The 13889-nt window shown below is 42.5% G+C and overlaps 1 protein-coding gene across 1 annotated transcript in view; it reads right to left on the bottom strand.

The window, feature by feature from the left end:
- LOC308075687 (small ribosomal subunit protein mS39-like) overlaps positions 1 to 13889 on the bottom strand; it is a gene marked incomplete at its 5' end in the record, with an annotated part of 52187 nt that overhangs the window by 32328 nt on the left and 5970 nt on the right. The window contains 8 exons of the mRNA XM_080415635.1: positions 485 to 577; positions 1157 to 1207; positions 1974 to 2118; positions 4103 to 4185; positions 5886 to 5946; positions 9518 to 9691; positions 11150 to 11256; positions 13016 to 13139. Of these exons, the coding sequence (XP_080271761.1) occupies positions 485 to 577; positions 1157 to 1207; positions 1974 to 2118; positions 4103 to 4185; positions 5886 to 5946; positions 9518 to 9691; positions 11150 to 11256; positions 13016 to 13139 (838 nt within the window). The remainder of the gene's footprint in view (positions 1 to 484; positions 578 to 1156; positions 1208 to 1973; positions 2119 to 4102; positions 4186 to 5885; positions 5947 to 9517; positions 9692 to 11149; positions 11257 to 13015; positions 13140 to 13889) is intronic.

Below are 13889 nucleotides of genomic sequence, written 5' to 3'. Positions count from 1 at the left end.
ACTTAAGTACAATTTTGAGGTATTTGTACTTTACTTGAGTATTTCCAATTTCCAATACTTTTACTTCTACTCCACTACATCTCAGAGGCAAATATTGTACTTTTACTCCACTACATTTATTTGAAAACTTTAGTTACTAGTTACTTTTCAGATATAAACTATGATATAATGAAACATACATTAACCACTTTAGCCCTATTTTATACATAGGCTATTTGAAAATAGCAGATCTACAAGCTCACAACGCGTCGCATCGCGACGCGTTGTGAGCTTGTAGATCGGCTATTTTCAAATATTTAGTACTTTTACTTTTGGTACTTTAAGTACATTTTGATGCCAATACTTTTGTACTTTTACTCAAGTAAATTTTGAATTTTGGATTTTTACTTGTAACAGAGTATTTTTATATTGCAGTATTGGTACTTTTACTTAAGTACAGAATTTGAGTACTTTTTCCACCACTGCACACGGGGGCACAAATTACCGTCATCAGGGTCCTGGCATGTGAAGCTCTTTCCTGCCACCTCCAGCATGGTCTCTTGCAGTATGTCAGTGGTGTGGCTGTGGGCAGGGGTGGCTGCAGTGGACAGAGGTCAAAAGGTCAGTATGTCAGTGGTGTGGCTGTGGGCAGGGGTGGCTGCAGTGGACAGAGGTCAAAAGGTCAGTATGTCAGTGGTGTGGCTGTGGGCAGGGGTGGCTGCAGTGGACAAAGGTCAAAAGGTCAGTATGTCAGTGGTGTGGCTGTGGGCAGGGGTGGCTGCAGTGGACAGAGGTCAAAAGGTCATTGACGTATGTCAGTGGTGCGTGATTTGGGACAAGACCGGTGCTTTGGGCAAACCACGCCCCGACATTGGTTGGCTGTTTCCTGTTGCTGTCAAAATACGCTTGTCTGTTATATAGGTTATAATAATTGCTTCTCTGCTATCCAAAGAGTTTATAAATAAATGGAGACGGCGGTCTTGTGCATCCGTTTGTCAACTGTTGTTGTAAAAATACGCTAGCCCTCTCCCCCTCTCCCTCTCTCCCCCTCTCTCCCTCTCCCTCCCTCCCGATTTGAAACAACGTAGATCTACGTCCTTGGCACTCAATGCGTTAAATCGTTAAGCAATTATTTGTGCGACAATGAATGGTCAAGTGAAATGTCACAATGGTTTACCTCCTCTGTAGAAGATGGCCAGGATATGGTCAAACGATGCCAGGCAGGGTGCTGGGCCGAGAAACAAACACACAAACAGACACATCTATTTGCACTGGTTCTTTTTCAAATCAAATGCTTTGCTGTATTGAAATTTAGAACATGTCCCATGCTTTGGGTCGCTTTTTTTTTTACCCCCTTTTCGCCCCAATTTAGTTGTTATGCCAATTAATTCCTGCCCCACACACAATTCTGTGACTTGTCACTGGAGATGTCAGATAATATTAATATTCCCAAAATTGTACTTAAGTACAGCACTTGAGTAAATGTACTTAGTTACTTTACACCACTGTCGACCGATATTAACATGAAGATTTAGTATCGGAATATATTGGTATCGGCTTTTATTTATTAGTTCAACTGCTGTCGGCTATTTTGCACTGAGAATGCTTACATGATTGATTGATTGACTGCTTTTTCTTTATTTAAGCGTCATGCTTCCAAGGAAGCCCAGCCCATATGGACTTACAAGGACACTTTTGCATTTCATTTGACATAAACAGTGAACCGACATAGTAATTCACAAACAATGAACAAACGAATAACAAACTAAAACACTCAAGCTTCATACTGCACATGGCAGATTACATAAATACAACTTAAAATACAACATTGGGCCTGTTACCTTACATTTGGAAAGCCTTGTTGCATTTATGAATGCATCCAGTGGGGCATAAAATGTGCTAATTCCACGACCGGTGATATTTTGTGATGGTGTTGCCTGACATTAGTCTTGGTGAGTGTGTGTGTGTGTGTGTGTGTGTGTGTGTGTACCAACCTATCCCCATTGCCTTCATCTCACTCAGTGTGTGAAGGCTCATGGCTTTGGCTAGAGAGCCACAGCGCCTCAGAGATTTCAGAATGGTGTTGAAAGTCAACAGGTTGGGCTGAACTTTGTGCTCCTTCATCTGGTTCAGCAGCTCCTACAGTGTGCACGCGCACGCGCACACACACACACACACACACACACACACACACACACACACACACACACACACACACACACACACACACACACACACACATCTGTAAACTATACCTTTCAGAACGTTGTTACTATGTACAGTATATAGCAACATACATTTGTTGTAATTTTTTTTCCCGGAAAACTTAGGTCAGGATTTAGAAGGCGTTTTTAGAATCAGCCTCAGGTCCAGGGTTGCCAGATTCTGTGAGAGAAACAAGCAACCAGGTCTAGGAAAACCAGCCCAAAAGAAGCAACTATGGGCCACATGAGCACTTTAACATATACATCAGCTATTTGAAAATAGCAGATCTACAAGCTCACAACGCATCGCGATGCGACGCGCTGTGAGCTTGTAGGTCGGCTATTTTCAAACAAAATATCGCGGGGAAATTATAATAAGCAGATCTGGCAACCCTGCTCAGGTCTAAATGGGTAAAAGTTTTGTTGTGATCTTGTGGTTCTCAAGATCACTCAAAGACAAAATGAATGCACATCTGAGCCAAAATACTCTTGCAAACTTTTTTTGCTGTCTTTTTGCAGTCTTTTTCAAGTTTCAAGTTTGGAACTTGAAAAAGGCTGCAAGGTGGAAACATTGTTAATTCTTTTTTGCTGCTGCTGTGAATTAAGCAATATTACACGAGAGGGTGTGCTTTGCCGTCATTATTGGCACGCCTGTGATGCGGTCAGGAACGAGGCGAAGCCGAGTTCCGCGAGCATCACAGAAGTGCCAATAAAGTAAGGTAAAGCACACCCTCGAGTGTAATATTGCGATTATACAACAGTTACCAACAAAACACATCCAAATGTATTCATATTGTGGAGCAATTCATAATAAAAACGTTTCGCTATTATCCGTTTCCCTGTAAAGAGAAGAGTTTTTCACTGAGACATTAAATAGTCCCTGTAGCAGCGCTATGAGCCTGAGGCACGTCTCATCAACACAGCTGAGCTATCAATGCTTGCGCAGTGGAATGAATTCCAGTAGGCTATATGCTCCGTCGTACGACCGTGTCACGTGGCCAAAATAACTGATCTACAAGCTGACAACGCGGCGGCGATGCGTTGTGAACTTGTAGATCGGCTATTTTCGCCGTGCGATACCTGGCGACGCGTTGTGAACTTGTAGATCGGCTATTTTCGCCGTGCTGTTTGTTTTCCTACCGTGGGACAGCGTGACGTCACAGCACAGCTGTGCCATATATGGTCTAATCAGGTGCGGACTGCAGTGCGGAGTGATTTATTAATGTGATTAGGCCTGTGCTATGATGCTGGTTTGAAGCACGGCTAGACAGCTATTTCAACCAATCAGATTGCTTGGTGGGAACTACCTGTTGTATAATAAAGATTGGAGCATTTTAAAGTGAGTTGTGAGACCCCTTCTTGTTTTTCATGGTTCTCAAGATCACATCTTTATAACTGCAAACCGTTGCACTACATGAGCGATGTTTGAGAATAAATTCCAAACCATATATATATATAATGCTACATTGATTCTACACAGGAATAGTCAAATTAATAGACATACGTTACATTTTTACTGGAGTAAAAGTACAATAGTATTGGCATAAAAATATACTAAAGTACCAAAAGTAAAAGTACTAAAATGTTTGAAAATAGCAGATCTACAAGCTCACAACGCGTTGTGAGCTTGTAGATCTGCTATTTTCAAATAGCCTATGTATAAAATAGGGCTGAAGTGGTTAATGTATGTTTTGTAATATAATCATTTATATCTGCAAAGTAACCAGTAGCTAAAGTTTTCAAATAATTGTAGCGGAGTAAAAGTACAATATTTGCCTCTGAGATGTAGTGGAGTAGAAGCAAAAGCATTGAAAATTGGAAATACTCCAGTAAAGTAAAAAATACCTCAACATTGTACTTGAGTACAGCACTTGAGTAAATGTACTTAGTTACTTTACACCACTGGAAAGCAGGCTTACGGTAATGAGGTCCCATCTCTCATTGTATTTCTCTCTGACCAACGGAGCAGCTGCGACCAGTGCGTTGAAAAGATGAATATCACCTGGAGAGGAGAGGAGTGACATGAGTCAGTTAGATCAGTGGTTTTCAACCTTTTTCATGCCAAGGACCCCTAAATTGATATACATTCAGCCGCGGACCCCCATCAGAAAATGTTTTGTTCTAGGGACCCCCCCCCCCCCCAGAAGCAAAGATTTGAGTTAAAAATGCTCTCTTACAATAAATATGTTCAAAGATTTGCACACATTTTTTAGATTGTTTCAAAAATAGTAGATCTACAAGCTCATAGCGCGGCACTCTGTGCCGCGCTATGAGCTTGTAGATCTGCTATTTTTCAATAGCCGAAGCTAAGTGGTTGAAATGATTCTGACGCTATGTTAACTAATTTCGCTGGGGACCCCCTGGTACCACCCCAAGGACCACTGGTTGTGTGTTTTTATTCCGGGATGGGACGATATGAAAATTACGTGTCACGATTATTGTGGCAAAAATAATTGCGATTAAAGGACAACTTAGTTTTTTTACAACCAAGGTTTCTAAATATGTCTATATAGGCTAAATATGTCTTTTTTTTACACAATAAAGTGGTCTTTGATGGCCAGATGTGAGTTATTGGGGGCTAGAAGAGCTACTGTAAATAATAATAAAGAAATCGCCAGGTTATTGTGTAATAAAAAAAAGACATATTTAGCCACCTGCCCGAATGCCCCCGCCCACTGTAAAAAAGATCGCGAAAATTGCTAAAACTATAGGGCATAGCAGTGGCGGCCATTTTCTGGTTCCACTTCAAATACTCAATGCATTTTTCCCATTGACATTTCCAAAAATATTTATATCAATTAATTTAAGCCTAGAATCAAGCCATCCAGGGTCCTGGTGAATCATGACCATAAAACGTTTGATTCTGTGAAAAAACTTTTTTGAAAACGGCAAAACAAAGGGTATTTATTAAATATAGTATATCATATAATTAAATATAAAATAAAATAAAATCACAGAAAAAAATGTTTTATGGTCATGATTCACCAGGACCCTGGATGGCTTGATTCTAGGCTTAAATGAATTGATATAAATATTTTTGGAAATGTCAATGGGAAAAATGCATTGAGTATTTTGAAGTGGAACTAGAAAATGGCCGCCACTGCTATGCCCTATAGAAAGCAGTAAATGAAAAAAAATTAACACTCATCTTTTTATTTACTTTAATTACAAGCTAAAACATAAACCTTGGTTGTAAAAAAACAAAGTTGTCCTTTAACAATATTATCACGATAATCAAAATATGCTTAAAACTTTTATATGCCACTTTTGTTAACCACTTGAACCCCCAGCATCCCTATTCTGGGGGGGGGAATGTTCACCAAAAATAGCCGATCTACAAGCTCACAATGTTGTGAGCTTGTAGATCTCCTATGTTTGGAAGTTGTACTGAATTTGCAGCTCAACTAAAGCTAATTCATCCTAGTGTATGATGAAGGACAATTTCACGATAACTTAAAAATCTCCGCGATACGATGGTTGTGAGCGTTTCTAATCACGATAAACTATAATACCGATTATTGTCCCATCCCTAAAAGTAAGGTTCCCGAGCCACGTGGCCCCCATAGCACAGGTCAGAACGGATGCTGGAGTTTTAATTCATTGAAATCAGCTCAGGATTGCAGACCTTAAGTTACAATTTGTATTTCCAATCAAGTCCTGAGAAGCTAATTGTACTATTGACCACCCTGATGGGGTACTTACCTGTCAATCTGTTGTTAAGCATATCTGTGTAAATGTTGAATGCCTTCACGTAGGCTCCATGCTGGAGAGAAACAGACAGACAGACAGAGAGTGAGTCAGACAGACAGACAGACAGACACTGTGTGCTATCTCCAGTTCCCGGCCGATGCATTGAGACAGTAGATGCTTAGACTGTTATCTGTGTAGGGAGGATGTGCATTCCACAGGTGGCTGGACTCTGTGGGATCCAAGGTCATGATTCAGCTCGCAAATCAGCACACGGATGAGTTTTGAGAACCACTGCACTACACCATGCACGTGCACACATAGACATGAAAGGGGGCTTGAGCCCCTGCCCTTTTACCCATCGCTAAAAAAGTGCCCTCTCCAGACTGGAAAAAAAAAAAAAAAGGAAGAAAGGTTCAACTGCCCCAAGCGGGCTAACGGTAAGGCTGACGGAAATGCCAGTGGATGTGTTGGATGCAGCTAAAAGTGAACTTTTCTCAGGTATCTAGTTTGTCGCCGTACAACCTTCCTAGCCCGTGTTATTAAAGAAAAACGGGCGACGATGGCCAAAAATCGGCGATCGAAAATCGGCGAAAGTGGCCGTTTTCAAGATGTTTTGGCCATTATCTCTGGAACGGATTGTCCAATCTGCTCAGTTCAAAGCTTGTTGGGTGCGTGACTTTGAGGCCATTAAGCACGCAGTGATACCTTTTCGGGGTTTAAGGCCTAAAAGTATGGTAATTGTCAGTGAAACAAAATCCAAAAAGTGCCCCTTTGAAATTCCAGCCCCTGCCTCTCCAAATCCTTCTGCACGTCCCTGCACTACACTACACTAATTTAACTTACTGACATTCCACCACTGGTGGAGGAGGTGTGTGCATGGGAGGCTGAAATAGCATGTTGCTAATCTTTGCCGTCTCTCTCCCCGAAGCCTGGTGGCATGCTGACAGCATCAAGGCCTTATCGCTCTGGAAGTGTTGACAGGGACACAGACAACTTCCTCCAGCCAAACATATCAGCACAACTCACTTTATTTATGTATCTTTATGCTGCAAACAATTCTTCATTGATTGTCATGTTTTGTTTTGCCTTTAGGAAGTTGGATTAGTTTGGCTGACTGGCTCTTCCTGGACTCATATACAGCTCCTAGCCTCTGCTTTCAAGCCTAATAGACTCTTAACGCAGTATTTAGAGAAAAGGGGTCTTCAACGTCTTCTCAGGCCAAGGACCCCTGAAGCAGGGACCCCCCCACTACATATTAACCCATTAAGACCTGAGAAGATTCTAGAAATGTCTTCTAAATCCTAACAATTTTTTGAAAGAAAAACCCACATTCTTTTTTACTCGATTTTTCAAAAATAGCAGATCTACAAGCTCATAGCGCGGCACTCGGTGCCGCGCTATGAGCTTGTATATCTGCTATTTTTGAATAGCCAAAGAAATCTAAAGTGACACAGATGCGTTCCAGGTATTAATGGGTTAAAATGATAAGATTGTGTTGCAGATTAAACTCTTTCATACATTTCATAGATAGCTTCATAGACTTGTTTGACAGCACTGTCAGTGTCCATGAATGTTTTTGTTTGTGTGTTTGTTTACACAAGATCTTTTCTATTTATAAGTAGGCATCATGTTAATGTGTATTTTCAGACATTTAACCGCTTAACCCCTTAGCAAACTTAGTAAACACAACGTGTCACAGTGCGACGCGTTGTGAGCTTGTAGATCTGCTATTTTCAAGAGTTGTTAATGTAAATAAATACATACAAATTTCCCATCACACAAAGATCCCTTCCCCCTGTAGCTAGGGGTCCCAGACCCTCTTTTGAAGACCCATGACATAGAGAAAGATGAGTCCTTGAGTCTATAACTTTGCAATAAGAGCTCTGCATAATGCACCAATAGAGTAGTTGGTGGCAGAAGACATACTGGTTGATTGAACCCGGTTCCCTTTGAGCCTGTCTGACCCCACCTTCAAATCCGTCCGTTAAGAAAGAGCATGTGTCCTGGCCTTTTAAAATGGAGGTTATTGGTCCTAATCCCCTGCTATGATAAACTCCTAACAGCCCCTCAGTGCGGTGGACATGAGGGGCCTTCAGAGGGGCTTTGTGCAGAGGAAAGACCTAATTTATATTTATATGACACGCCAGCCTGGCTCTCTCTCCCTTGATTAACTTAAAGGCATCATGACATTCATTTTCACTTTTTTTATTTTCAATGTTTTATTTGGGGTTTTATGACCTCAATTACACCCAAAAAACCTGAACTTAGAACATTCAGTGGATTTTCTGTGGTCTGGGGTTTTCTGAATAATTAGGCTGAAAAGTAATCTGAGCTTGGCCCTTCGACAGTGAGGTCACAGTCGATTAATCCCGCCCACTCTCCTCCTCGCCCCTCCCCTCCCCTATCCTTTCCTTTGGGGGGGGCGGAGCAGAGGCGATGATTGACAGGCAAAATCCCTCACCAGCGACACCCGCAGGCAAAGATTTCTTTTTTCATTGCAGTTGAAAAGGCTTTAGAAATGTGAGAGAAAAACACCTGCCATGGATCACTGGAATGGAATTTTCACTTACATTTTTTTGTACACTTTTGAAGGACCAGGACAAAGACTTTGAATGTGGTGTAAAAGTGAATGTCATTAAACCTTTAATCCACCTAAAATGTGGAAGTGGTTCCATAAATCCCCTGGCCGTGGAAGAGGAGCATAAAGACGTCCTGGGATGTGATGAGACTGTCAACTTCTTTCAATGGGCGGGAAGTAATGGCGGCGCAGTGGAAAAGTCCCTCTGCCCACCAGTGTTGATTTCGTCGACTAAAACTATGACGAAAAATGTTTGTGCACTACCTTTTTTCACTGACGAAAAAAAAAAAAAAAATAACTTATGGTGACTAAAACTGAGACTAAATATAATTTAGTGTGTTAGAAACATGTGACGCACACATGCACACTCACACACGATTACACAGGATGTTCGCTGAGAACAAATTCTCTTTTTCAGGAACGCCCTGCTTCACGCTCACACATTAAAACCTTGACCAGTACAACCAAAAGTCTCATTCTGTTGGCCACTGAGCAGCTCCGCTGGAGCAGTTGGGGGTCCAGTGCCTTGCTCAAGGGCACTTCAGCGGTGTTGTAGCTTCACTTCCGAACCCCGGAACCTTTCAGTTACAAACGCGCTCCTCTAGCCTTTAGGCCACCGCTGCCCTCAATTCAATTCATTCTATTGCTATTTTTTTGACACACACACACACACACACACACACACACACACACACACACACACACACACACACACACACACACACACACACACACACACACACACACACACACACACATTCCAGGTCTTTAATGGATTAAAGGGTCCTAGGATAATTTCCTGCTTTAGAGCGCCCTCTGGTGGAAATAACGTTCCCCCCCCCCTTTTTTTTTAACCAGAATATTCCGTTTATGACACTCAATGTGTTAAAAGGTGCAGTAAAGAGGTGTTTTCAGACACAATTGGAACTGGAACACTATGACGTTGAAACTCATAACTCGGTTCTCTCTCGTGTGCTTTGTCTAAAGCAGTGTCTATTAACGCACTGGTTCTCGATGGAGAGGTCCAGGGGGTCCAACAGGGGGGGGGGGGGGGGGGGTCCTATACCTTCACCATGCCCCTGATCAGAGCAGAGTAGCATGCCGTGTCTCTCTCTGACAGCAGGCCGAAGATCCTCTCTGCGTGGTTGTTGTTGTCTTTCCACGGCAGGAAGTCTGAGGCCCGACGCGGCCTGCCTCCTCCTCTTTTCCTCCTCACCTCCTCCCCGGACTCCTCCTGGGCCTGGAAACACACACACACACACACACACAGGTTTTTTATTACTATACTCGTGAGGACAGTAACGTTTTAGGAGAAAGCCATTCATAAGCTTACTCATTTTTTGGGCATTTCTAACTGTCAGGGTCCCCACACATTTTTAGCAATGAATTTCCAAAACTTTTTCAAAACTTTCCCAGAATATTTAGCCCAATTTCCAGGCCTATGAAACAATCATTAACACATTGACCGCCGGGCCCGTAGTTCTACGGGCCGTTAAATCCAACGGTTAAGCGCCGATCCCGTAGCCTACGGGCTGTGGTGCTTTTTCCTTTTTTTCGATTTTTTTTTCTTTTTTCAATTTTCTAGGGGGACCATTTTCAGTGTAACACCACCCGAAGTCAACCGGAAGTGCGATCCCGTTTTTTGTTTCCCGTCTGCCTCCATTCTAAGTCGTACACAAAAAGCCCTGTAAACCTGAAACCATGAAATGTAGTTTTTCATCCTCGCATTTCCCATGTTAACATAAACGGTCAGAACTCAAACATGGCGGCTCCGTTTGACACGTGGTTTGGACTGGTACACGCAGGGAGATGTCGCCGATGTAAACAGACCGTGTACGGCTCAATCTTAAGGATTTTAACAAGATCTATGGCGACGTGAAAAAAACAAAAAACAACAATAAAACGTTGGCACTGGTGAGTACATTATGAGATTAACCTCTGGCGGTCAATGTGTTAAGCGCAATAATGTGTCTCTTACTCCTATGTACAATGCCCAAAGATAGGCAGTGTAGCAAAAATAAAGCATAGAATATAAAATAGTACAATTTCATTCAACATTTCGTGCAAAATTAGGGCATAGTGACCCTGCGAGCGAAAATAGGAGGGGTGGACGACGTCGTTGCACGGTTCGTTGTCGCTCTCGGTAGGTCAGGACGGTCTCATTCAAAAACATGTATTTTAATGAGATTACATCGCCCGCTCGCTTCGCGTCACGTCGCATCACGTCGCATCGCTGGCAGTGCGGATGGGGTGTTACACAGCCCGTTCGGCGAAAAACTACTTATGTTACATATTTTGTGTAATGTTATACATGTTTATGAAAATGTTTTGTATTAAAAAAAATCAATAGCCAAATATTTTTCCAGGACCCTTGATAATATCCAGGACCTTTTGATCAATTCCAAACCTTTTCCAGTACTGGATTTTTTAAATCTTTATTTCAAAATATTTCCAGGAATTTCATGACCGTGGGGACCCTGAACTGTAAGCCTAAAGCCGAAGAATAGCCGATCTACAAGCGTGCAACGCGTTGTGGGCTTGTAGATCGACTATTCTTCGATGTACAACACTGGCACGCAACCAACCATCATGTTTTACTCCAATTCCAACGCCTAAACCTAACCTAAACACTGAGCGGCAGCCACGCCTACTAATGGGATGTTTCAAATGGATGGGATCGTGGGGAGGGACATCTCACCGTTTCCTCTGTCTCAGGTCCTCCTCCTTCCTGCAGAGGGTCTCTGTCGCCATAGAGACAGACGAGGTCCAGCAGGTCATGGGTCGTCTCCAAGGAGATGACTGCTCCTGGAGATTTGGGTTGGAGGACAACAGACTTATGACGTGTGTGTGTGTGTGTGTGATGTGTGTGTGTGTGTGTGTGTGTGTGTGTGTGTGTGTGTGTGTGTGTGTGTGTGTGTGTGTGTGTGTGTGTGTGTGTGTGTGTGTGTGTGTGTGTGTGTGTGTGTGAGTGAGAAATAAGCAAGGGATAATGTATGGGGAGGTGGTCATTATTGAAAATTAAAGCCCTACAGGGTGAGCATCCACCGACGCGGAGCTTATTACACGGCTACTTAAAACATAAATTAATAAATTGACCCAAAAGCCACGGTCAAACAAGGAAGTGTAGTGGATCAAATAGAATCGCTTTTTGGTTATTGCATCGTCTATTTCTCGCTTCAAATGTTTTCAAAAACATTCTTGAGAGCAACGTTTAGTTGTAAATGACATTGTGTGTTTGTTTACATGGCTGTCATATTGGATGCGGCATAAAATCAAGCAGCACAGGTTGATATGAGCAGGTGCTCTGAGTCTTTGATTAGACAGAGGTCTGTTCATCGGTCATTATCAAGAAATAACACACCGCCGAATTCAGCGATTGACCAATCAGAATCAAGCACTCAACCAAGCCGTGTAATAAAACAAAATCTCATGACTGAAACCTTTCGTCAGGCCTAGTCCTAATCTGTGATTTGTGAAACAGCATGAAAGGAGTCCACCCCCACACGCTCCATTTCCTAAACAATTGTACAAAATGTATTTTTATTTTTACCTTTATTTACCATGGGGGATGTTCGCTGAGAACAAATTCCCTTTTTCAGGAACGCCCTGCTTCACGCTCACACATTAACTCTTTGACTGCCAGAGTATTTTCATAAAGTACTCCCCCATTGCCAGCAATCTTCGTGTTTTTTTTATTTTTATATTTTGAAAATTTTCATGAAAATAATTGATCAGACTGTTTTCTAAAGACGCAGCACAAATCCGCCACTAGAGAGCAGCACATGATAGCTTGATCAGCTCCTTGTGTCATTGTTACCCTTCTTGAGCGATTAGACAGGGAAAAACATGAAAACGGATGTGACGTCCTCCCAGATTGTTTTGATCGTCAAAATTACGATGTGATACACGACGGCGATGACTGATCGTCACCCAGACCATAGATTATAGAAGAGAAGCTGTCCGTTTGTCCGTTATACCGTGTGAAAATACGTTTGTTTACCTATTTTGGACGAAAATGACTGGGGGAAAATAATCAAAAACCGGAAACGGAACCCAGGCCATGAAACCGGATGCAGATATGGGTGAAGTAAGTGGAACACCCAGTTCCCAGTGGAACTGGGTGAAGTAAGTGGTAAGTGGGCACTGGACAGTTGGGGGTCCAGTGCCTTGCTCAAGGGCACTTCAGCGGTGTTGTAGCTTCACTTCCGAACCCCGGAACCTTTCAGTTACAAACGCGCTCCTCTAGCCTTTAGGCCACCGCTGCCCTCAATTCAATTCATTCTATTGCTATTTTTTTTGATATTTTTGGGCCTTTTTCTTTATTAGAGAGGAAGGTAGGCTGACAGGCAGCAAAGGCCGTCGGGGAATCGGGAGTCGAACCTGCAACGCGCTGTCAGACTGGATTACCAGCCTATGTGGTATGGCCTGGACCGCTAGGCCAGCGGGCGCTCTATTGCTGGTTTGACCACGGCGACGTGTTGAGAGCTTGTAGATTGGCCATTTTCGGTCATTAGTTTTATTGACCACTGGTTACTATACCACTTGAATCCATCCTTGTGCTTACCAGCTTGCAGCAGTTGATCGTACATGTCGATGGCGGCCGTGACTTTCCTCAGGCTGATCCTCTCCTTCAAGGCCTCCTCACTCACCTCGTCAAGACGCAGGGACACCGTGTCTGGCATCAGACACTACACACACACACACACACACACACACACACACACACACGGTAATATATATATCGTCACTGTCGGGGCAGAAACCTCTTACCAAATATTTTTGGTAAATGAACACCCTACTTCTTGATCGTACTACAGCGTCACACAAAAGCATCAAAGCTTTTGAGCTTGTAGATCTGCTCTTTTTTTTTTTTTTGTCCCGAAAAGTAACAGTTTTGGACATACTCCCCCGACCAAGACGATATATATCAATTTTTTAAATAATCTTCAGGCAGTAATAACACTATTAAATATGCCTAAATGTTCATGTTGCAGAATGGCGCCCCATGTGCATGATTAACGTAACATGCCTGGATTAAGAGCGTCTGCTAAATGCCTAATGCTGAACAAATCTAACTGTAATGCAGTGTTGATTTCGTCGACTAAAACTATGACAAAAAAAGTTCGTCGACTACCTTTTTTCACTGACGAAAACTAAATAAAAACTAAATAAAAACTAAGCTACGATGACTAAAAGTAAGACTAAATATATTGACAATTTCGTCAACAAATAAAAACCAGACTAAAATGTTAAGGAGGGACTAGTGGAGAAGAGACCCAGTAGAACTAAGACAAGTTATTTTAGGTTTTTAGGTTGTTTGCGCTCGGGTGTTGCACTCTGAAAATAGCAGATCTACAGTAGATCGTACAGTAGATCTGTAGATCGGCTATTTTCAGCATGCAACCAAGTGTAAAATCTGCCATTAGGACGCCATCAAG

This window comes from Gymnoscopelus braueri (genome assembly GCF_963280865.1).
Source record: "Gymnoscopelus braueri genome assembly, chromosome: 20".
NCBI classification, from domain to species: Eukaryota; Metazoa; Chordata; class Actinopteri; order Myctophiformes; family Myctophidae; genus Gymnoscopelus; species Gymnoscopelus braueri.
Note: the sequence above shows the minus strand (reverse complement) of the source record. Positions and strands in the feature narration are given on the sequence as shown.